At 47.7% G+C, this 23,024-nt stretch overlaps 1 protein-coding gene across 1 annotated transcript in view; it reads left to right on the forward strand.

The window, feature by feature from the left end:
* Nucleotides 1-23,024, forward strand: part of RALGAPA2 (Ral GTPase activating protein catalytic alpha subunit 2) — an 898,249-nt gene that overhangs the window by 207,240 nt on the left and 667,985 nt on the right. The window contains 1 exon segment of the mRNA XM_030196220.1: nucleotides 1,552-1,728. Coding sequence (XP_030052080.1) covers nucleotides 1,552-1,728 — 177 coding nt within the window.

The raw sequence follows: 23,024 nt of genomic DNA on the forward strand, positions 1-23,024 counted from the left end.
GACCATGGTTATTGTTTTGAGTGAGCCTGGGGGCTAGGGATACCCCATCAGTGAGAACAAGCAGCTTGCTTGTCCTCGGAGAAAGCGAATGCTACCTACCTGTAGAAGGTATTCTCCGAGGACAGCAGGCTGATTGTTCTCACAAACCCGCCCGCCTCCCCTTTGGAGTTGTGTCTTCCCTTGTCGTTGTCTTGCTACATACGGGATTGACGAACACGAGCCGGTTCGGGTGGGAAGACGGCTGCGCATGCGCGGTGCGCATGGGCGCGCGAGGACTAGCAAAGGCCTTTGCTAGTGAAGTTTCCGATTGGAGGGGCTGCCGTGGACGTCACCCATCAGTGAGAACAATCAGCCTGCTGTCCTCGGAGAATACCTTCTACAGGTATGTAGCATTCGCTATATACACACATATACATACATGCACGCGCACACACACACACACACACAAAAAAGCGGCTTTGGTTGCAATGCGTTAAATCTGGAGAGTTGGCTATGAAGGTATGAAGCGCTTCCTTTTTTTCAAAGAATGGAGGTTATTACTTATTTTAATACTATATATATATATATATATATATATATATATATATAATTAGGAGACTTGATGCCCTGATGCAGACACCGAAATGTAGCTATGTCGGCAGTGGCTCTCCTCATGTTTAAAATATATTTTTGAAATATTTTGTAGAAAATTAAGGACTGATGACGATTTCATGTGAGTTTTTTGACGTTCCTTGCAATATGAGTTGTAGGGAATGTGTCCGCTTCTGACTGGTCCAAAATATTTTTTTTTTCTTTCTAGCTGACTTAATAAGAATCATGATAGGAAATTTGACAAACAGTTGATAGAACTGAGATTTTTGTTAACTGCCTTCAACTGCTAAGGGGCATACCCTGTTCAGTAGGTTCCATTATTATGGCAACTTATACAAAAGATGGAACGTATCTTTTAGGGACCCTTTTACAGAGCAGCTTGCTCTTATGGGAGTACTGCCGGCCCAGTGCGGCTGCCGGCGGTAGTCCCGCCCCGAGCACGCGCCATTTCTGGGGTAAAAACAAAACCCCTGGAAATGGCTTGCGCAGCGGTAATCGGGCGTCGCCGTGCGCTGCCCGGTTACTGCTGAGTTACCACAGGAGTCCTTATCACAGTAAGGGCTCCTCATCACATGGCCATGCGGTAAGAGTTTTCTTACTGCATGGCCATGTGTGCCTGGGGTCTTTTTATCTGTTGCAGTAAAAAGGGCTCTGGTGCTTGGGAAAAAACTGCCCCCGCCACTAGCGCAGGGCCCTTTTTCTCGCAGCTTGGTAAAAGGACCCATTAATGAGTTCACTACCCATCATCTCAGTAGTCATAGACTTCATCATCTAAGTCTGCTTTGAACAATGCCTCATATCTGTAATTTGATGATGATGTTAACCTTGAAAATAGTAGAAGAGCATATCATATATTGTTCAAGTTCTAATAGTGGTGTTATGGTTTTTAGCAACTAAATATTTAACATATTTTCTAAAACTCTGAGGAACATAAGTAATCTTCACAAAATATTGTTCAAGGTGAAAGTGTTAACAGCGACATATCCAATGGATATAGTAATGAGGCAGAAGTTTCTTTGATGCCGTGGCAGACCAGTGAGGAAGACCATGATGATCATACACTGACAGATGTTGCTATTGATTCTGATACACAGCATTGGCTTCAGCTTAGTCCTTCAGATGCCACAACTTTAACAGGTACTTTTTTTAAAACAATATTTGATACATGATTTACATTATTAGGCAAAGAATAAATTGTTTATTTTATGATATTCAGAGACTTAAATTTTGATTAATATCCTGGGCTGCTGAGATGGTCTACTTCTGGGTTAAATTCCTGTTCCATATCATCATGCTGATCAATCCATAGACTGGTGGGTTGTGTCCATCTACCAGCAGGTGGAGATAGAGAGCAAACTTTGCCTCCCTATATGTGGTCATGTGCTGCCGGAAACTCCTCAGTATGTTCTCTATCTCAGCAGGTGGTGGTCACACACAGCAGCAGCTCTGGCTAGGCCTCCAAGCCTAATTTTTAGGTTTTGTTGAGTGCCTGGGGTTGAGGGCTCTTCTTGAGCAAGTGCAAACCTGGTGGCGCCAGGTCCCTCCTTTTCTCCCCCCTCCCGCTGGCTCCGTTTAAAAAAAAAAAAAAAAATTTTTTTGAACGTCCTTAAAGGCGTTTATTTCGACGTTTATTTAAACGTTTATTGCAGCTACTCACTGTGACACCAGGTCGTTACAGCTCGGAGCGGACAGCAGGTAATTTTTACCTTTTATAGCGGGCAGGGGGTTCCCCGATTGGTCTCCACGTGGCCTATGGCGTCGGAGGGCGAGGGCGCAAAGAGTCGCTCCCCGGATCGCATGTGCGCTTCTAGAGGGGATGCGGGGGTCTTAAAGTCTGATTCGCCCTTGTTGGGTGACAGTTTTGTGACCGATGAGTGTCCCGGTCCTTCCTCCGGTGTGGCGGTTTTTCCCGCCATAAACGCCCATCCCCCGCGGCTCGCCTCCGCCATATTGGCCGGCCACGCGGCTCGGACGGCTTCTTCTTGGGCCGCCCTTGAGGTGGGAGACATTGATGCCATGAGCGCCCTTAATTTGGGCGACGGCACAAAAGCGGCTAAAGTTAAGCGCCGTTCTTCCCGCGCGGCTCCTTCGCGGAGTGTCGCGCCGGACGCCATCTTGGATGCGCAGCATGTCTCTCCCCCGCTCTTGCGAGCGCCGGTTGAGGGTGCGTCTAGGGCTGTAGCCCAGGCTGCGGAAGTGCACAGTATGCGGGGTTTCTCCATCGAGTTTGTTTTGCTGCTGCATCAGGCCTTCCTTATGCAAAACGCTGCCCCTGCTCCCTCGTCTGGTAAAGAGGTTGAGGCCCCCGGAGGTAAACGCCCTCGGGTTGATTCCCAGGCCTTGGAGGACTTTGTCTCCTCCGATGTAGATGAGGGCAGCGTATCTGAGTTCTCCCAATGGTCCTTTGCGGATTCCTTGGAGGAGACGGATCCCCGCTCGGATGGAGCGGATGACCCCTCTGCAGCGCGGTTCTTTAGCTCAGAGGATTTGCCCAACCTGTTAATGCAGGCCATGGGCATTTTGAAGATTTCCTCTCCGGAGGACGTCTCTCCCTCAGCCCCTGTTGACTCTGCCATTATGCTGGGGACGAAGCGCCCGCAAAGAACCTTCCACGTGCATGATGCCATGCACACCTTAATTTCGGCTGAGTGGGATGTCCCGGAAGCGAGCCTTAAAGTGGTTAGGGCTGTGTCCCGCCTCTATCCTTTGCCTGAAAGTGAACGTGAGGCCTATCTGTGGCCTACCGTGGTTTCTTTAATCACTGCGGTGACTAAGAAAACGGCGTTGCCGGTGGAAGGTGGCACGGCCCTATAGGACGCCCAAGACAGAAGATTGGAGGCGGCCTTAAGGTCGTCCTTTGAGGCGGCTGCTTTAAGTTTGCAGGCCTCAGTTTGCGGCTCCTATGTGGCCAGGGCGTGCCTGACTATGGTGCAGCGGGCTTCCCCCTCGGATCATTCCTTGAGGGCTGATTAGCCGGCCCTGGAATCGGGCTTAGCCTATTTGGCAGACTTGCTGTATGATGTCTTGAGGGCCTCAGCTAAAGGCATGGCTCAGACAATCTCTGTGCGGCGGTGGCTTTGGCTGAAGCATAGGTCTGCTGACCACGTCTCTAAATCCCGCCTGGCTAGATTGCCTTTTAAAGGCAAGCTGCTCTTTGGGGTCGAGCTGGACAAAATCGTGACCGATCTCGGCACGTCTAAGGGCAAGAGGTTACCAGAGGTCAGGGCTCGGGCTAGTGCTCACCCCGGTACCTCCAGAGGACGGTTTCAGGAAGCCCATCGGTACCGCCCGGGCAGGTCGGGCTCCTCTGCCCCCTCTTCCTTCAAGAGGAACTTCTCCCCCAAGCAGCATTCCTTTCGCAGAGACCGCTGTCCCGGAGGTGCTCCCTCCGGTCCTCCCCTAGGGTATCGTACCCAATGACGGGGCCTTGGTCCACGCCCCAGTGCAGATTGGAGGACGGCTGTCCTCGTTTCTGGGCGAGTGGATCACAATAACTTCAGACGCTTGAGTGCTGGAAGTCATCAGAGACGGCTACAAGCTAGAGTTCTGCCGACCTTTAAGAGACGGGTTTGTACTCTCTCCCTGCAAGTCTCCGGTCAAAGCTGTGGCAGTGCAGCAGACCTTGAACAATCTGATCCGCCTGGGTGCGGTCGTTCCGTTGCCAGAAAATCAGCTTGGCAAGGGACGTTACTCCATTTACTTTGTGGTACCAAAGAAAGGAGGTTCTGTACGGCCTATCCTCGACCTCAAGGGGTCAATCAGGCACTTTCGCATGGAGACCCTCCGCTCTGTTATAGCGGCAGTGAAGGCAGGAGAGTTCCTGGCATCCTTGGCCATCAAGGAAGCGTACTTGCATATTCCCATCTGGCCTCCTCATCAACGCTTTCTGCGTTTTGCAGTACTGGGCCGACACTTCCAGTTCAGAGCCCTCCCGTTCGGGTTGGCTACTGCTCCGCGGACCTTCTCCAAAGTAATGGTGGTCATCGCGGCCTTCCTGCGAAAGGAAGGAGTACAAGTCCATCCTTATCTGGACGACTGGTTGATCCGAGCCCCCTCTTATGCAGAGTGCGGCAAAGCTGTGAACCGGGTGGTTGCTCGTTTGAGCTCCCTGGGGTGGATCATCAACTGGGAGGAAAGCCAGCTGCGCCCAACTCAGTCCCTGGAGTATCTGGGAGTTCGATTCGACACCCAAGTGGGCAGAGTGTTCCTGCCAGACAATCGGATTGTCAAGCTTCAGGCTCAGATGGACCAGTTCCTAGTAGCCACTCCTCTTCGGGCTTGGGACTATGTGCAGCTGTTGGGCTCTATGACGGCCACGATGGAAGTAGTGCCCTGGGCCAGGGCTCATATGAGACCACTACAACACTCTCTGCTGCAGCGCTGGACTCCGATGTCGGAGGATTATGCTGTGCGCCTTCCCTTGGACCCAGCAGTGCGCAAGGCGCTGAGCTGGTGGACGCAGACAGACAAGTTGTCTGCAGGAATGCCTCTGGTAACCCCGGAGTGGATTGTCGTCACGACGGACGCCTCTTTGTCGGGCTGGGGAGCCCACTGCTTGGGAAGGACTGCGCAGGGGCTCTGGTCTCCTGCAGAGGTAAAGTGGTCTATCAACCTCCTGGAACTCAGAGCCATTCGGTTGGCGCTTTTGGAGTTCATCCCGGTACTGGCGTTGAAGCCTGTACGGGTCCTGTCGGACAATGCCACGGCTGTGGCCTATGTCAACTGCCAGGGAGGTACCAAGAGCGCCCCTCTAGCCAAAGAGGCCATGAATCTATGCCAGTGGGCGGAAGCGAACCTGGAACAGCTGTCAGCGGCCCACATTGCCGGAGTCATGAATGTCAAGGCGGACTTTCTCAGTCGCCATACCTTGGAGCCCGGAGAGTGGCAGCTATCTGTTCAGGCGTTCTTGGACATCACGAAGCGCTGGGGCCAGCCGAGCCTAGATCTGATGGCGTCATCGGCCAATTGCCAAGTGCCGCGCTTTTTCAGCAGAAGACGGGACCCTCGATCCCTGGGAGTAGATGCTCTTCTCCAACAGTGGCCGACGCAAGAGCTTCTCTATGTGTTCCCGACCTGGCCCATGTTGGGCAGGGAGCTAGACCGGGTGGCAAAGCATCCGGGCCGGATAATCCTGGTGGGTCCGGATTGGCCCAGACGTCCCTGGTATGTGGACTTGATCAGGCTCTCAGTGGACGAACCTCTGCGACTGCCAGTGGAGCAGGGCCTGTTACATCAGGGTCCCGTGGTGATGGAGGATCCCTCCCCCTTTGGTCTTACGGCCTGGCTATTGAGCGGCAGAGTCTGAGGAAGAAGGGCTTCTCAGACAAGGTCATCGCCACTCTGCTGAGAGCGAGGAAGCGCTCCACTTCTACTGCTTACGCCAGGGTTTGGCGTACCTTTGCAGCGTGGTGTGAAGCAGGTTCACTTTCTCCATTTACTGCTCCAATTTCTTCAGTGCTGGCGTTCCTGCAAGAAGGTCTGGAGAAAGGCCTGTCGCTCAGTTCCCTGAAAGTCCAGGTAGCGGCCCTGGCTTGCTTCAGGGGCCGCCTGAAGGGTGCTTCCCTGGCTTTGTAGCCAGATGTGGTGCGTTTCCTCAAGGGAGTTAATCACCTGCGCCCTCCTCTGCACTCAGTGGTGCCTGCGTGGAATCTCAACCTGGTGCTAAGAGCCTTACAAAGCCACCATTTGAACCCTTGTCGAGGGCATCTCTGAAAGACCTGACGTTGAAAGCAGTCTTTTTGGTGGCTATCACTTCAGCCAGAAGAGTTTCCGAGCTCCAGGCACTCCCTTGTTGAGAGCTTTTTCTGCAGTTCACTGAGGCAGGAGTGACTATTCGCACAGTGCCTTCCTTCCTACCCAAGATTGTTTCTCGCTTCCATGTGAGTCAGCAGCTCTGTCTCCCTTCCTTTCGTAGGGAGGACTACCCAGAAGAGTATTCTGCTCTCAAATATCTGGATGTGAGACGGGTCATCATCAGATACTTGGAAGTGACCAATGATTTCCGGAAGTCGGATCATCTGTTTGTCCTGTTTGCAGGTCCTCGTAAGGGTCTGCAGGCTGCTAAGCCTACAGTGGCAAGATGGGTCAAGGAAGCCATTGCAGCGGCTTATGTGGCCGCGGGGAAGGTGCCGCCTATTCAGTTGAAGGCCCACTCCACTAGAGCTCAGGCGGCCTCGATGGCAGAGGCCGGGTCCGTCTCCTTGGAAGAGATTTGCAAGGCGGCAACTTGGGCGTCAGCCCATACCTTCTCCAGACATTACCGCTTGACTGTGGCTGCTCGGGCGGAGGCCCGGTTTGGAGCTTCAGTGTTGAGTTCAGGGATTTCAATGTCCCGCCCTGGGTGAGTACTGCTTCGGTACATCCCACCAGTCTATGGATTGATCAGCATGATGATATGGAAGGTAAAATTATGTATCATACCTGATAATTTTCTTTCCATTAATCATAGCTGATCAATCCATAGCCCCTCCCAGATATCTGTACTGTTTATATTCTGGTTGAATTTTAGGTTCAAGTTTAGTCTTCAGTTACTTCAGGAGGACTTCGTGTTCAAGTTTTTTCACTTGGATTCTTCAAGAGTTGAGACGAGTTTGTGTTACAGTGAGCTGCTGCATTCCTCTCCCCTCCGTTTTACGGGGCTGGATTGAGACTTAAATTCTGCCGGCACTCCCTCCCGCTTCGTGCGGCTGTAGGGCAGCTTTGTACCCCTCCCGCTTCGGCGGTGTTAGGGTCAGTCAGCTCCTCCCGCGGTTGCGGTTGCAGGATAAGCCAGATCCCCCCGCATCGGCGGGGTGGTGTCCCTCCCCCGCTCCGTGGGGATGAGCTGGACGGATTCCCCTCCCCCACTTGTGTGGGGATGAGCTGGGTTAATTCCCCTCCCCCGTTTCGGCGGTGGTGAGCTGGGCAGAGTGTCCCTTTGTGGGTGTAATTCTCTAAGTGCTGAGTCCTGCGGATGGAGCTTTGATATCGACATACTGAGGAGTTTCCGGCAGCACATGACCACATATAGGGAGGCAAAGTTTGCTCTCTATCTCCACCTGCTGGTAGATGGACACAACTCACCAGTCTATGGATTGATCAGCTATGATTAATGGAAAGAAAATTATCAGGTATGATACATAATTTTACCATCCTAGATTTCTGTTCCTCAAGCTGCTTTTTCTGAAAGTATAAAGCAATCTACAGATTAATTGATTAATTATGTAATTGCTTTAAAAGAAAAAAGACCTAGGTAAACTTGATGTCTTCTCCACTTTTTCACTCCTGTTCCCACCTGAGGTTTGTTTTTTATTTTCATTTTCACAAGGATTGAGTATTTGGATAAAGTAAGGGGTAACCCCACTCTTTTATCAGTAGATCTACTGTTGTCTCTTTGTTCCTTTTATATATGCCTTAAATTAAGCATGTCTGCCCCCTTATTATTAAGTAACTAACAATTCAAGAATATTATTCCAACAGTGAAATGAAGGAACTCCAGTTTTTGCACTGTTTTTCTCATGTATGATTATGTACTATTTGGTGATAGATATGTGAACCTGATGTGAAGAGTTTCTCTTACAAAATGCATCTGATCTCTAGAGCTAGAGTGGCAGACCTGGAGGAATTGAGATAGACTGGTGTGTATAGAGGGGACTTTAATTGTACTGTAATCTTTGTCTTCCTTTAAATTTGTTTATCTCAATTTTAATATTTACATTTTATAATTTTGTAGACCACATTGCTGTTTTAGGAAAGGTAGTATATCTAATCTTAACTAAACTAAATGTAGTAAAGTAGTCTCACCTCCAGCTCAGCTCCTATGCTGCTTGGAGAAGAAGTCATCTAGAAGGGAGAATATTACTCTTCTCTCTCACCTACAGTGGCACCTCTGATTCGCACACCCTCCCTGGCATGGTAGGGATCACAACCATAAGAAAACGAGAGCGGCTTTGCATCAGGCCATTACTGCACAGTACTAAAAGTAAAATTTGATTTGTGTGGTTCAGACTTTGCAGTCAGTGGCAAAGTGGCAAAGGAAGAGGATATGGCTCATTGTACAGCTGCTGTCCTTTCACGTGATCTTTGCTGGACTGGGCCTGAAGCATGCATCAGCCCTTACCCTCAACCTGTCATCTCTTCCCATCCATCCCAATCACCATTAGTGTCTAGCAGCACCCACTCCAACCACACATTCCTGACCCCCCTCCTTTTCCCCAGAGATTTCAAAAATGCTCCTGTGGTCTAGTGGACTCCACGGCCTCCTCCCAATCCAATCTCTCTTCCCATAATGTTTAAAAAAAACAACTCCTGGTTGTCTAGTGAACCTCCGGCATCCCTCTTTCACAGCCTCTCCCTACCCCTCTAATTCTCCCAAAAAATAGCTGATAGTGTAGTGGGACTCCAACCCAAAGGTCCCACCCAGTGCATCCTAGGATGCACCGGGCTGAGCGGGGCAGGAGCAAGTGGTCGTCACTCCTGGATCCTTTGAAATACAGGATGAGGGGGCCTAGGTTTGGTGTGGATGGGGGTCCCGCTAGATTACCAGGTATTTTTGTAAGGTTTGGGGGTAGAGGGGGGTTGGTTTGTGGTTGAAATTTTAAGCTGGGCCTGGGGCAGGAAGTTTGGGATGGAAGAGTGTCCTAATGGTTAGTGCAGCTCCTTGTGACCTTGGGTAAGTCACTTAACCCTCCATTGCCCCAGGTACAAACACTTAGATTGTGAGCCCTCTAGGGACAGAGAAAGTACCTGCATACAGTGTGTACAGCGCTGCATATGTATAGTAGCTCTATAGAAATTAATACTAGTAGGGTGCCGCTAGACACCTCTCCTAGCAACCAACCCTTCTACGCTGCCGCAGAGCTGGTAAACAATTTCTTGCGCTAAATGCATATGAGAAACTTTATATTTTGGGGGGAGCAGAGCTGCAGGGTAATTAACGACTGCACTAAAATGCATTTAAATGCATTTTTATGTGGTCTGCAGTAATATTTTCAGCACAGGTTAATACCCACAGTGAAACCATTTGAGCATTTGGTGCACAATAGTGTGCGCACAAATGCGAGTTAACTGCCTGTTAACGCTGGTAGTAGTTTTGAAGGAGAGATTCAGAGAGGCTGCTGCTTGGGTGGCTGGGCACGTAATGAAGAGAGGCTTTATGTTGCAGCTTCTGGAAGCAGATGGACGAGTAATGGAGAAAGGTAAAAATTGCAACTTCTGAAGGCAAGTAGGCAATGTACAGAGGCTAAGGCTGCAACTTGCATTGAGTAGGTGGTTGGGTGGGGTTCACTGCCCCATCCACCCTTAGCAGTTGCAGCTTTAGCCTGTCCTCCATTGGTCCAGCAACTGCAGCCTAAAGCCTGTATTCACTATCAGATAACGCTGCAGGTGGATGGGCAGTGGGGGAGACTAGTAGCCTTTTATCCCTTCCTTCCATGCTACTATAATAAATAGCTTGCTGTACGTCTAATCAGATTTTTCTGTACTGTTGAATTCCCACAAGGGTTCAGAGCGGTTTACAATAAGATAGAATATATAATAGTCACAATTATAGTACAGTTACAGTACAGTAAAACAAATCTGATTACAATTATTCACTAACCATTAGCCAATTCTTAATCCATTTTAGCAGATAAGTATTCAGCAAAAAGATAAGTCTTAAGACTTTTATGAAAAAACCATATAAGAATTTTCAAATCTTTTATCAATTGGAAGAGATCTCCAGTAATTAGTAGCCTGATATGAATAGATATTTTATGATTTCTTTTGGATACCAGATGATGAACTAGGGCAGTGGTTCCCAAACCTGGTCCTGGAGGCACCCCGGCCTGTCAGGTTTTCAGGATATCCACAATAAATATTAATGAGAGAGATTTGCATGCAGTGGAGGTATGCAGATCTCTCTCATGAATATTCATTAAATATAAAACTACCCACAGTTATTCTTTACCTTTTATTTTTTTTTATACTAATATCAATCAGTGTTGCACATTACATAAACATAACATCACCTGTGTTCATCCACATTCATTCACATTCTTACTAATTCCCGCGCCGAGACTGCTAATTAATACAAAAATTGACTATCTACCAAACCCAACCTTATAATAACTATCTCACATTCTCTTTTATCAGTGAATACTATATCAACTGATTGGATCACAAATACTCTTTGTGCAGTCCTTATATGTATACTCTTAGCGCTGAAATCCAGTACTCATTCCGCTGATGAATTTATCACCAACCAGATATTAACTTCACAAGTCAACTCGATGAAATCATCACAGCCTCGATGTATCATTTCAAAGCTTCATGGTGGAATTCCAGCAGTAGACTTGCAAACACATCAAGGTTTATGGGTAGAGTCACACCAACAAACTTTTAACAAGTCTCCACGCCATCCATATTCACTCCTTGATAATTCACCCAAACTCTACACAGTCTGTGTTTCGTTACTCGAGCGTCTTCAGGAGTCGAGTTCACTTTATGAATGTACTCATTTTTCAGGTGCAAGACAGGAAAGAACTCAACCGTCCACAAGCAACCACCCACAGCGTGCAACCGCTGGCGTATGCGTAGGGTTTAATGAATATTCATTAGGGATATCCTGAAAACATGACTGGCTGGGGTGCCTCCAGGACCAGGTTTGGGAACTTCTGAACTAGGGGACAAAAGACTATTCTTCAGTTTTAAGGGTAAATGAGCAGGGGAACAATAGATTAAATTGTGTAGAATGACTGAGGTCAGGCCATGCAACAATTTAAAAACCAAACAAGATACTTTAAAAATAATCCAGACATTCACTGGCAGCCAGTGCAAATCAAACAGAAGTGAGGTAATCCTGTCATATTTACTGCGATGAAAAATCATTTTGGCAGCAGTGTTCTGTAACAATTGCAATCCATTTTGTAAATACCCTGGGCGCAGAGGCGAGCCCAAAGGGTAGCACACAATACTGGAAGTGTCGAGTGCCCAGACGAAATCGAAGATACTTCTTGTGAGCTGGAAGTATCGGGATGTGTGTCTAAGCATCCTTTAAGTCCAGAGAGCATAGCCAATCGTTTTTCTGAATCATGGGAAGAAGGGTGCCCAGGGAAACCATTCTGAACTTTTCTCGGATTAGATATTTGTTCAGGGCCCTTAGGTCTAGGATGGGACGCATCCCCCCTGTTTTCATTTGCCCAAGGAAGTACCTGGAATAGAATCCCAGCCCTTCTTGCCCTGGTGGAACAGGCTCGACCGCATTGGCGCTGAGAAGGGCGGAGAGTTCCTCTGCAAGTACCTGCCTGTGCTGGAAGCTGAAAGACTGAGCTCCCGGTGGGTAATTTGGAGGTGTGGCGATCAAATTGAGGGAGTACCCTGACCGGACTAACTGGAGAACTCACCGGTCGCAGGTTACGAGAGGCCACCTTTGGTGAAAATATTTTAACCTCCCCCCGACCGGAAGATCGTCTGGCACAGGTACTTTTATGGCGGCTATGCTCAGCTGGAGCCAGTCAAAAGCCCATCCCTTGCTTTTGCTGGGGAGCTGCAGGGGCCTGTCTGGGTGCACGCTGTTGATGTGAACGAGCGTGCTGGGGCTGAGCCTGAGAAGGCTGTCGAGAAGGTGGATTGTACCTAAGCTTATTGTAAGCATAGGGAGCAGTCCTCCTTTCCCTGAAAAACCTTCTACCTGTTGAGGTAGATGCTGAAGGCATCCGGAAGAAGAGTTTGTCGAGGGCGGTTTCCCGCTGGTGGAGCTGCTCTACCACCTGCTCGACTCTCTCGCCAAAAATATTATCCCCCCGGTAAGGAAGATCCGCAAGCCGCTGCTGGGTACGATTGTCCAGGTCAGAGGCACGCGACCATGAGAGTCTGCGCATCACTATACCTTGAGCAGCGGGGCTTGGATGCAACATCAAAAGTATCGTAAATATCCCTGGACAGGAATTTGCAACACGCCTTCAGCTGCCTGACCACCTCTTGAAAAGGCCTGGTGAGCTCCACAGGGAGCTTATCCACCAAGTCCGCTAGTTGCTTCACATTGTTCCGCATGTGAATGCTCGTGTAGAGCTGGTAAGACTGAATTTTGGACACGAGCATAGAGGACTGATAGGCCTTCTTCCCAAAAGAGTCCAGAGTTCTAGATTCTCGTCCCGGGGGTGCCGAGGCGAAATCTCTATAACTCTTGGCTCTCTTGAGAGCGGAATCCACAACCATAGAGTCGTGAGGTAACTGTGTCCTCATCAACTCAGGTTCTCTGTGAACCCGATGTTGGGACTCAGCTTTCTTGGGGTTGGTGGGATTAGATGGTGGTTTCATCTAATTCCTTAGCAATGTCTCCTTAAGGACATTATGCAGAGGGACAGTGGATGACTCCTTAGGTGACGAAGGATAGTCAAGGACCTCAAGCATCTCAGTCCTGGACTCGCCCACAGACATTTCCTGGACAAATGAATAGAAAGAAAGACTCTCTGGGGGAGAAAGCTTTCTTTCTGGGGAAGGAGTAGGATCAGAGGGAAGACCACAAGACTACTGAGAAGAGAAATATCTGGGATCCTCCTCTTCTTCCCACGAGGCTTCCTTCTCGATATCGGACAAGAGTTCTCTAACTGCAATTCGAAACCAGGCCCGTCTCGATGCCGAATAACCATGTGCTCGATGACGATGTCGAGAAGTTGACTTCCGTGCCGGTGGCGATGAAGGTCCCTCCAGCGATGTTGACGGGGAGTCGACCTGGGTGGCAGCCGATGCCTCAAGCGGTACCGGCGTTGGAGACCGCCGCACAGGCACACAGCTAGCTGCCGCTTCCATCAACGGTACCAAGAGTGCAAGCACCCCCGGTACTGGAATAGACTGATGCAGCAGGCTTTCCAGGAGACCTGGGAGAATGGCTCGGAGGCGCTCGTCCAGAGTCTCTGCCGGAAAAGGCTGTGGGGCCGGTGCAGGAGTTGGAGGCAGAATCTGCAAGGGATGAGGAGGCGGTACCAGGCTGTCCGAAGACCGACGCACTGACACCTCTTGAATGGAGGACGAGCGATCCTCCCGGCGTCGACGCTTCTCGGGTGCCGAATCCTTCAACGCCCTGGAGCTCCCGGTACCGTGTCTGGAAGGAGACCGATGGCGATGCTTCTTAGCCTTCGCTCGAGGCACAGCATCGGTACTCCTTGGTACTGATAAGGAGGACGTGGAATCCACACGCCTCCTCGGGGTCAGGTCCGAAAGAGGTCGGTCCCGGTGGTCCTGCACAGCAGGAGTCTTCGAGGCAGGTGGAGACCCACTCGATGGTTCACTGTTCCCAGTGTGTGGTGGTCTCCGGACAGCCATTACCTGCACTCCCGATGTCGATGTCATCTCTGGTGCCGACATTGATGCCGCCGACCTCAATGCTGCTGTCGACGTCGATGCCAAAGAACTGGGCAAGGCTCCAAGCAGATGGTCCTGCTGAGCTAATCTCGATGCCTGTGTCCGCTTTTTAAGGCTAAGACACAACTTACACGCGTCTGGGCAATGGTCGGGCCCAAGGCACTGGATACACCACGAGTGGGGGATCGGTACCTGAGATTGCCCGGTTGCATCGACCGCACTTCTTGAAGCCGCTGGGAATCCTCGATGTCATGGACGGAAAAATAGCGGCGGCGAAGTCAAAGTTCTTGATGGTGCCAAAAGAAGGGCACAAAAAAGGAGAGACGTGTACGTGCGGCCTAAGAGGGCCGCGACGGGAACGAAAGGAAACTTAGAAGGGAAACACTAAGAAAAGAAGGATATTTTTTTATTTTTTATTTTTTAAAAGAAACAGCTCCACAGAGCACTAAAAGGAAAAAGCAGAAGAAGACCGCGGAAAAAAACCATGGAAAAAGACCGCGTAACGAAGGCTCTTTTCAGGGGCACACTGAGAAAGACCGCAAGCAATCTCTCTTTTACCGCGGAAAGAAAAGAACTAAAGCGGGACTCTCGCGCGTCGAGTATGAAGATAGCCGCGCATGCGCAGTGCGCCCACCCATGCGCTCTCAAAGGATCTAGCAAGCTTTGTTGCTAGAAAGATTTCCGTTCGGGGGGGGGGGGGCTGCCGTGGACGTCACCCAGTTGTGAGAACAAGCAGCCTGTGGTTATTATTTCAAAATCTGTTTTTCATGTGTGGGTTACCTCTTTCTTCCAAAGTTTGTGTCCCTAATCAGGGCTTTTTGTAAATTTCTTTTGAGCCCCCCCCCCCCCCCCCCCCCCCACTATATCTGTGTTCTGGGTAGTTTGGTGTGGACTATTTACACTTTAATTGTTTGATTTTTGCCTCTGCTATATTTTTGTTCATGTCTGTGAAGATAACCCCCAGTAACTTCAGGAAATGCAGGTGATGCCACAAGACCATGTCAGATGTCAGCACTCCCAATTGTTATTTACTATATTTGGGCCTGGATTACAAAGCCTCTAAGGGTTCAAGTTTCAGTTTGACATGTAGAGGACTTTGTGGCTGTAAAGAGTAGAAAGAAAGACTCTTTGGTAATTCTGAATCTGAATCATATCTATTGCATTGGAGGTATTGAACCACCAAGAACCCTGGGGCTGAACTTGGTGTTGGAAATGTATCAGCACTGAGGAGATATTGAACATCATACTGTACAGAGCCGTGTTTTGGCATGGAGACATCTGCAGTAGGAGTTATGCAGTCTCATTAAATCCTTCTCTATTGGTAAGAACATAAGCATTCTCATAAAGGATCAGACCGAAGGTCCATCAAGCCCAGTATCCTGTTTCAAATAGTGGACAATACAGGTCAAAAGTACCTGGCAAGATCCCAACCACTCATTCATTCAAATCAGTAATAACCATTCTATCTGAGCATTAAAACCCTTCAGATGTAGTATATGTAAACAGTGGATCCATTACCACTCTGTAATTTATGTATAAGGGCATTTTAAAAGGAATGTTCAACTTGGAATGTGGACGTCCAAGTCTATACATTACAAGGTTTGCGAAATAAACCAGCAAATATCACAACAGCAGAGTGTAGTGTGGAAACACATTAACCTAATTTGAGAAACCCAGGAAAATGCCCTCTTCTCTCAGAACGTATCAGAAAGATGATGCTCTACACCGACACACAGCTCCATGTCCTTTAGTGATGGTGCTTGAAATAAATAGAACAGACCACAGAGGTGGAGGGATATGAGACACTACAGTCAAACAATCAGCAAGGAAAAAAGTAGTGTAGCCAACACAACTCTTCCGAGACTATCTCAGGTGAAAGGGTCTTTATTAATCAGTGACTCGACATGGCATCATGTCTCAGTTGTGTGCCTGCCTCAGGAGTCTACAAACAAATACATAAAATAAAAATGAGATGTGATGAGATGAGATGCAACTTTTTAACACTATAACACAACGGTTATTAAAAACATGGTAAACCATAAAAAGTTAGACATAAGCCTTAAATTTAAAAAGCTGGGTATGAAAATCACATAAAATGAGCATAAGAAATGGTGAATCAAATAAAAATGCATCATGCACTGATACAGTTTACAATAACTCCCATTTATGAATGTGAATCTTCCCTAGATTTGAAACTTGTGGTTTATTTCACACACATCTAGTCAGTTTTCAGGTTAGCTCCTTTTTTAGTATAAACAATGACCTGTATATGTTCGTATGTGTATTTCTTTTACTGGTGGCTTATGTATATTGTTGCCTAAGTTAAATGTATCTTATATATATATAGATAGATAGATCGATATCTATATCTAATATAATAATTTGCTCCTCCAACGTTCCAATGTGTCTCACTGGGATTGTAACCATCTCCTGACGTCACTGGCCTTCTGGCCTGACGTCAGGAGATGGTTACGAACGCAGTGAGACACACTGGAACGTTGGAGGAGCACCTTCAGCCCTTCCTCCAGACGCACCACCATCTCCACCCAGGGCCGGGCCTGGGGGCCCCGCCCTCGCCGCCATGCCCCCCCCCCCCCCCCGAGCCGCCATGCTCCCCCCTGAGGTCGCCGCTGCTCACCCCTCCACCCCCCCAGGGTGCCACCGCTCCTCCTCTCCACTCCCCCACCGAGGTCGCCGCAGCCACTGCTGTCCCCTCCACCCCCCCTCCAAGGTCGCCGCCGCTCCCCCCCTCCATCTGACATCAGCTGCCATTTCCTGCCACTGCTGCTTCTCCTGTTGAGCAGCAGTGGCCGGTACAAAAACAAAAATAGCAAATTAAACCACGAAAAATGTTTTTAAAAAGGAAGTGCAGACTCGCAGGCAGCCATCAGGCATTGGCTGTCAGATCTGCAGCCGCTCCTCCTCTCGCCTCTCACATCGCTGCCCCTGGAGCAGACCCCGGAAGAGCGCGGCTGTCCGGTGGTAAACTGAGGAACAGGTGACAGGTCACAAGATGAGGGCTTGCGCCGTCTCTCCGGTCCGCCGGGATCTTCAACCCTCTCAAACGTCCTCAGGGGGGCAAACAGGCGATTAGTAACAACAATTTGGTTTTTTTGATGCAACGACACCGGCCTTCCAATCACCTCTCCCTTCTGTGCATGCGCTCTGACTGAGAGGCCCTCGACGCGAGTTTCACTAAAGTCTCTCACCTGCCGGATGACGTCAAGCGCAACTGAATTGGTTCTGAGGCAAAAGCAGCACCGCCCCATTAGCAACCCACAGCGAATCAGCTGCGAGCAACCGCGCGTGTGGACAGAGCAGTAGAGCCGTGCACTGTGCTTTCTCCTACCTGAGAATCTGTGGCTTCAAGATTTAGATAACTTCATTGATAGAAAGACTGCTCTACCTGTTTTTTTTTTTTTTAATAAAAGAACACATATGAAACCATGGATTTTATTAAGAAACTAGTAAAAAAGGCCCGTTTCTGACACAAATGAAACGGGCGCTAGCAAGGTTTTCCTCGGAGTGTGTATGTTTGAGAGAGAGAGTGTGTGTGAGAGTGACTAAGTACATAAGTACCACCATACTGGGAAAAGACCAAGGGTCCATCAAGCCTAGCATCCTGTCTCCGACAGCGACCAATCAAGGCTTCAAGAACCTGGCAAACTTCCCCCCCCCTCAAAAAAAAAAAAAAAATTAATAATGTTCAATGAACTTTTCCCTCAGGAATCTGTCCAACCCCCCTTTAAATTCCGTAAGGCCAGCTGCTGTCACTACATTCTCCGGCAACGAGTTCCAGAGTCTAACTATACGCTGAGTAAAGAAAAACTTTCTCCTATTTGTTTTAAATCTACCATATTCTAGCTTCATCTTGTGTCCCCTGGTTTTGTTGTTGTTTGAAAGTGTAAACAAACGCTTCACATCTGTCCACTCTACTCCGCTCATTATCTTGTAGACTTCTATCATATCACCCCTCAGCCACCTTTTCTCCAAGCTGAAGAGCCTTAACCTTCTCAGCCTTTCCTCATAGGGAAGTCGTTCCATTCCCTTTATCATTTTCGTCGCCCTTCTCTGCACCTTTTCTAATTCCTTTATATCTTTTTTGAAATGCGGCGACCAGAATTGGACACAATACTCGAGGTGCGGTCGCACCATGGAGCGATACAACGGCATTATAACATCCTCATGTTTGTTTTCCATCCCTTTCCTATTAATACTCAACATTCTGTGCGCTTTCTTAGCCGCTGCAGCACACTGAGCAGAAGTTTTTAACGTCTTATCCACGATGACTCCCAGATCCCTTTCTAGGTCTGTAACTCCTAACGCGGAACCTTGCATGACATAGTTGTAATTCGGGTTCCTCTTACCCACATGCATCACTTTGCACTTGTCAACATTGAACTTCATCTGCCACTTGCACGCCCAATCCCCCAATCTTGCAAGGTCCTCCTGTAATTTTTCAAACTCCTCCTGTGACTTCATGACCCTGAATAATTTTGTGTCATCTGCGAATTGTGTGAGAGAAAGAGAGTGAATGAGCGAGTGTGTGTGTGTGTGTGTGTGACAGAGAGAGAGTGAGACTGGGTGCGAGTGTGTCTGTGTGAGAGAGAGAGAGTGTGTGTGATTCTCCTCTCTCCCCTGCCCCCCTCCAGCCACCCTGCGATTCTCCTCTCTCCCCTGCCCCCCCTCCAGCCACCCAGCGATTCTCCTATCTCCCCTGCCCCCCCTCCAGCCATCCAACGATTCTCCTCTGTCCCCTGCCCCCCCTCCAGCCACCCAGCGATTCTCGTCTCTCCCCTACTCCCCCTCCAGCCACCCAGCGATTCTCTTCTCTCCCCTGCCCCCCTCCAGCCTTTTTTGTAATAGTTCATATCATCATTTTCCCATACACATCTATCATTTCCTTCCCTATATTTTATGTTCTATCTCATATAGTTCATATCAGTATTCCCCTGCAGCCGTCAAAAACCTGCACACACACCGCACCCTCACACACTCACACACACACACACACACACACACACACACACACAAAATAACTCTGTGACACATATACACACACACACAAAAACCACATGCTAGCGCCCGTTTCATTGGTTTCGGAAACGGGCCTTTTTTTACTAGTTCTTATATATTTTTCTTCCCTTCTTTCACAGTGCCACGGTGCATACATACATGGTACAGAGGAATGCATTATGGCATTGCATAGAGGTTTCTTAGTGATGAAATGAGTTGTAGCATAAGTTAGGTCATTGACTATAAAGATACCTTGTCAATCTAGGAAGTAGATTGGTAATGCATATTATGTAGCTTTCTTTAATAGCAGTGAGGTTAAACAGTTAAACGGCAAATATATTTTTCTTCCCTTCTTTCACAGTGCCACGGTGCATACATACATGGTACAGAGGAATGCATTATGGCATTGCATAGAGGTTTCTTAGTGATGAAATGAGTTGTAGCATAAGTTAGGTCATTGACTATAAAGATACCTTGTCAATCTAGGAAGTAGATTGGTAATGCATATTATGTAGCTTTCTTTAATAGCAGTGAGGTTAAACAGTTAAACGGCAAAAGTTTGGTTTTGTCTAGTTCTTGTAAAGTTTATTTGTAAAGTCTATTTGTTTTGTATTTACTTTGTATTTGTGTTTACTTTGTTTTGTATTCACTCAACCCTACTTGTCCCTCTAATTACCGACCCATCTCCCTCCTTCCTTTTCTCTCCAAATTACTTGAGCGTGCTGTTCACCGCCGCTGCCTTGATTTTCTCTCCTCACAGGCTATTCTTGACCCACTACAATCTGGTTTTCGCCCTCTCCACTCAACCGAAACTGCGCTTACTAAAGTCTCCAATGACCTATTACTGGCTAAATCCAGCGGTCAATATTCCATCCTCATTCTTCTTGATCTTTCCGCTGCTTTTGACACTGTTGATCACAGCATACTTCTCGATACCCTGTCCTCACTTGGATTCCAGGGCTCTGTCCTTTCCTGGTTCTTTTCCTACCTCTCCCTCCGCACCTTTAGTGTTCACTCTGGTGGATCCTCTTCTACTTCTATCCCTCTGCCTGTCGGCACACCTCAGGGTTCTGTTCTTGGTCCCCTCCTCTTTTCTATCTACACTTCTTCCCTTGGTTCATTAATCTCATCCCATGGCTTTTCCTACCATCTCTATGCTGATGACTCCCAAATCTACCTTTCTACTCCTGATATCTCACCTTGCATCCAAACCAAAGTTTCAGCGTGCTTGTCTGACATTGCTGTCTGGATGTCTCAACGCCACCTGAAATTAAATATGACCAAAACCGAGCTTCTCATTCCCCCCCCCCCCCCAACCCAACCCACCTCCCCGCTCCCCCCGTTTTCTATTTCTGTTGATGGCTCTCTCATTCTCCCTGTCTCCTCAGCTCGAAACCTTGGGGTCATCTTTGACTCTTCTCTCTCCTTCTCTGCTCATATCCAGCAGATTGCCAAGACCTGTCGTTTCTTTCTTTACAACATCCGTAAAATCCGCCCCTTTCTTTCCGAGCACTCTACCAAAACCCTCATCCACACCCTTGTCACCTCTCGTTTAGACTACTGCAATCTGCTTCTTGCTGGCCTCCCACTTAGTCACCTCTCCCCTCTCCAGTCGGTTCAAAACTCTGCTGCCCGTCTCGTCTTCCGCCAGGGTCGCTTTACTCATACTACTCCTCTCCTCAAGACTCTTCACTGGCTCCCTATCCGTTTTCGCATCCTGTTCAAACTTCTTCTACTAACCCATAAATGTACTCACTCTGCTGCTCCCCAGTATCTCTCCACACTCGTCCTTCCCTACACCCCTTCCCGTGCACTCCGCTCCATGGATAAATCCTTCTTATCTGTTCCCTTCTCCACTACTGCCAACTCCAGACTTCGCGCCTTCTGTCTCGCTGCACCCTACGCCTGAAATAAACTTCCTGAGCCCCTACGTCTTGCCCCATCCTTGGCCACCTTTAAATCTAGACTGAAAGCCTACCTCTTTAACATTGCTTTTGACTCGTAACTACTTGTAACCACTCGCCTCCACCTACCCTCCTCTCTTCCTTCTTGTTCACATTAATTGATTTGATTTGCTTACTTTATTTATTTTTTGTCTATTAGATTGTAAGCTCTTTGAGCAGGGACTGTCTTTCTTCTATGTTTGTGCAGCGCTGCGTACGCCTTGTAGCGCTATAGAAATGCTAAATAGTAGTAGTAGTAGTTGTATTTAAGATGGAACATTATGGTAAGCTTTCTTGAATAAGTTTGTTTTCAGTAATCTACGGAAGATTATTAGGTCATGTATTGATTTTATGGCTTTCGGTAATGCATTCCATAGTTGCGTGCATACGTAGGAGAAGCTAGATGTGTATATGGATTTATATTTTAGTCCTTTGAAATTGGGGTAGTGGAGATTGAGGAATGTTCGTGATGATCTTTTTGCGTTCCTAGTAGGTAGGTCTATGAGGTCTGACATATAGGTCGGAGGATCCCAGTGTGCAAATTTTGAACGCAATTCGTTCTTTTAAAGGGAGCCAGTGTAGTTTCTCTCTTAGGGGTTTGGCGCTTTCGTATTTCGCTTTCCCAAATATGAGCCTGGCTGCTGTGTTTTGAGCTGTTTGAAGTTTCTTAATGGCTTGTTCTTTGCATCCGGCGTAGATGGCATTGCAATAATCTAGATGACTTAGCACCATCGATTGTACCAGGCTACGGAATCTTTCCCTTGGGAAAAAAGGTTTGATCCTTTTAAGTTTCCACATCGAGTAGAACATTTTCTTTGTAGTGTTTTTCGCATGGTCTTCGAGTGTTAGATTTCGGTCGATTGTGACTCCCAGAATTTTCAGACTATCTGAAACTGGGAGGGTGTAGTCTGGGGTGATTATGGTGCTTGGTTTGTTTGTGTTATATTGTGAGGACAGAATAAGACATTGTGTTTTTTCTGCGTTAACTTTAGTTGGAATGCATCTGCCCATGAGTTCATTATTTGGAGGCTGTGTTTAATTTCATTTGTGATTTCTTTTAAATCATGTTTGAACAGGATATATATCGTGACATCGTCTGCATAGATGTACGGGTTGAGTCCTTGGTTGGATAGCGATTTAACTAATGGTGTCATCATTAAGTTAAAAAGAGTTGGTGAAAGCGGTGATCCTTGTGGTACTCCACATTCAGGTTTCCATGGTGATGATGTTTTTGAGTTTGATATCACGTGATAGGTTTTTGCTGTTAGGAAGCCTTCAAACCATCTAAGTACGTTTCCTCCAATCCCGAAGTAAAGGCAGTTAATTTTATTTATTTATTTAACACTTGGCCATTAATTCAAAATAGAAACTCGACTTTTTTCCCACTGCAGTAAAAATGGCCTTAGCGTGTTGGAAAGACCTGCATAAGGGTGTGCTAAGGTCCCTTTTTACTGCATCTTAGTAAAAGGACCCCTTATTTACTAGGATTTTTTTACTGCCTTTTTGAAGAAATTCACCCAGGGCAGTGTACAGCAAGAATTAGCCACACATAGGCAATAGGCAGTTACAGCAGTAAACATATTGAAGTAACAGTATACCTTATGGCACAGGATGCTCCTTACAACATCAACACAATATTAAAATACACATTAAAATATTTTAATAGATATCATAGGTTATAAGTGAAGGTGGAACATATAGACCAGTGTTTCCCAACGTCATAAAGCTAAGTACACCCTAAGTCAAACAAATTTCAACCAATTAGCTCTGGCAGATGTACATTTCAAAATGCGACATATTCTGATCGCAAAATAGAAAATAAAGGAGCCTTTTTCTAAGCTGCGGTAAAAAATGACCTGCGCTGTTTTTAGCACATGGATTTTCTGTGTGCTGAGGCCACTTTTAGCGTGGTGGTAGAATGGCTGCAATTTTGTTTTTCCATTGATGGCCATGTGCTAATTTCCCAATTAGCATGGGAGTCATTACCACCACCTATCTACTAAGTGGTAAGGGCTCCCACGTTAAACCCACGCTAATCAGCAGTGTGCGGCAGTTTGCCGATTAGCACAGGGCATGCCTACTGCCCGCTCCCCCAAACACGCCACTGCGCTAAAAACTATTTTATACTTTTTAGTGTGGGATTGGTGCACACGG

The sequence above is a fragment of the Microcaecilia unicolor genome, chromosome 3 (assembly GCF_901765095.1).
Source record: "Microcaecilia unicolor chromosome 3, aMicUni1.1, whole genome shotgun sequence".
NCBI lineage: Eukaryota > Metazoa > Chordata > Amphibia > Gymnophiona > Siphonopidae > Microcaecilia > Microcaecilia unicolor.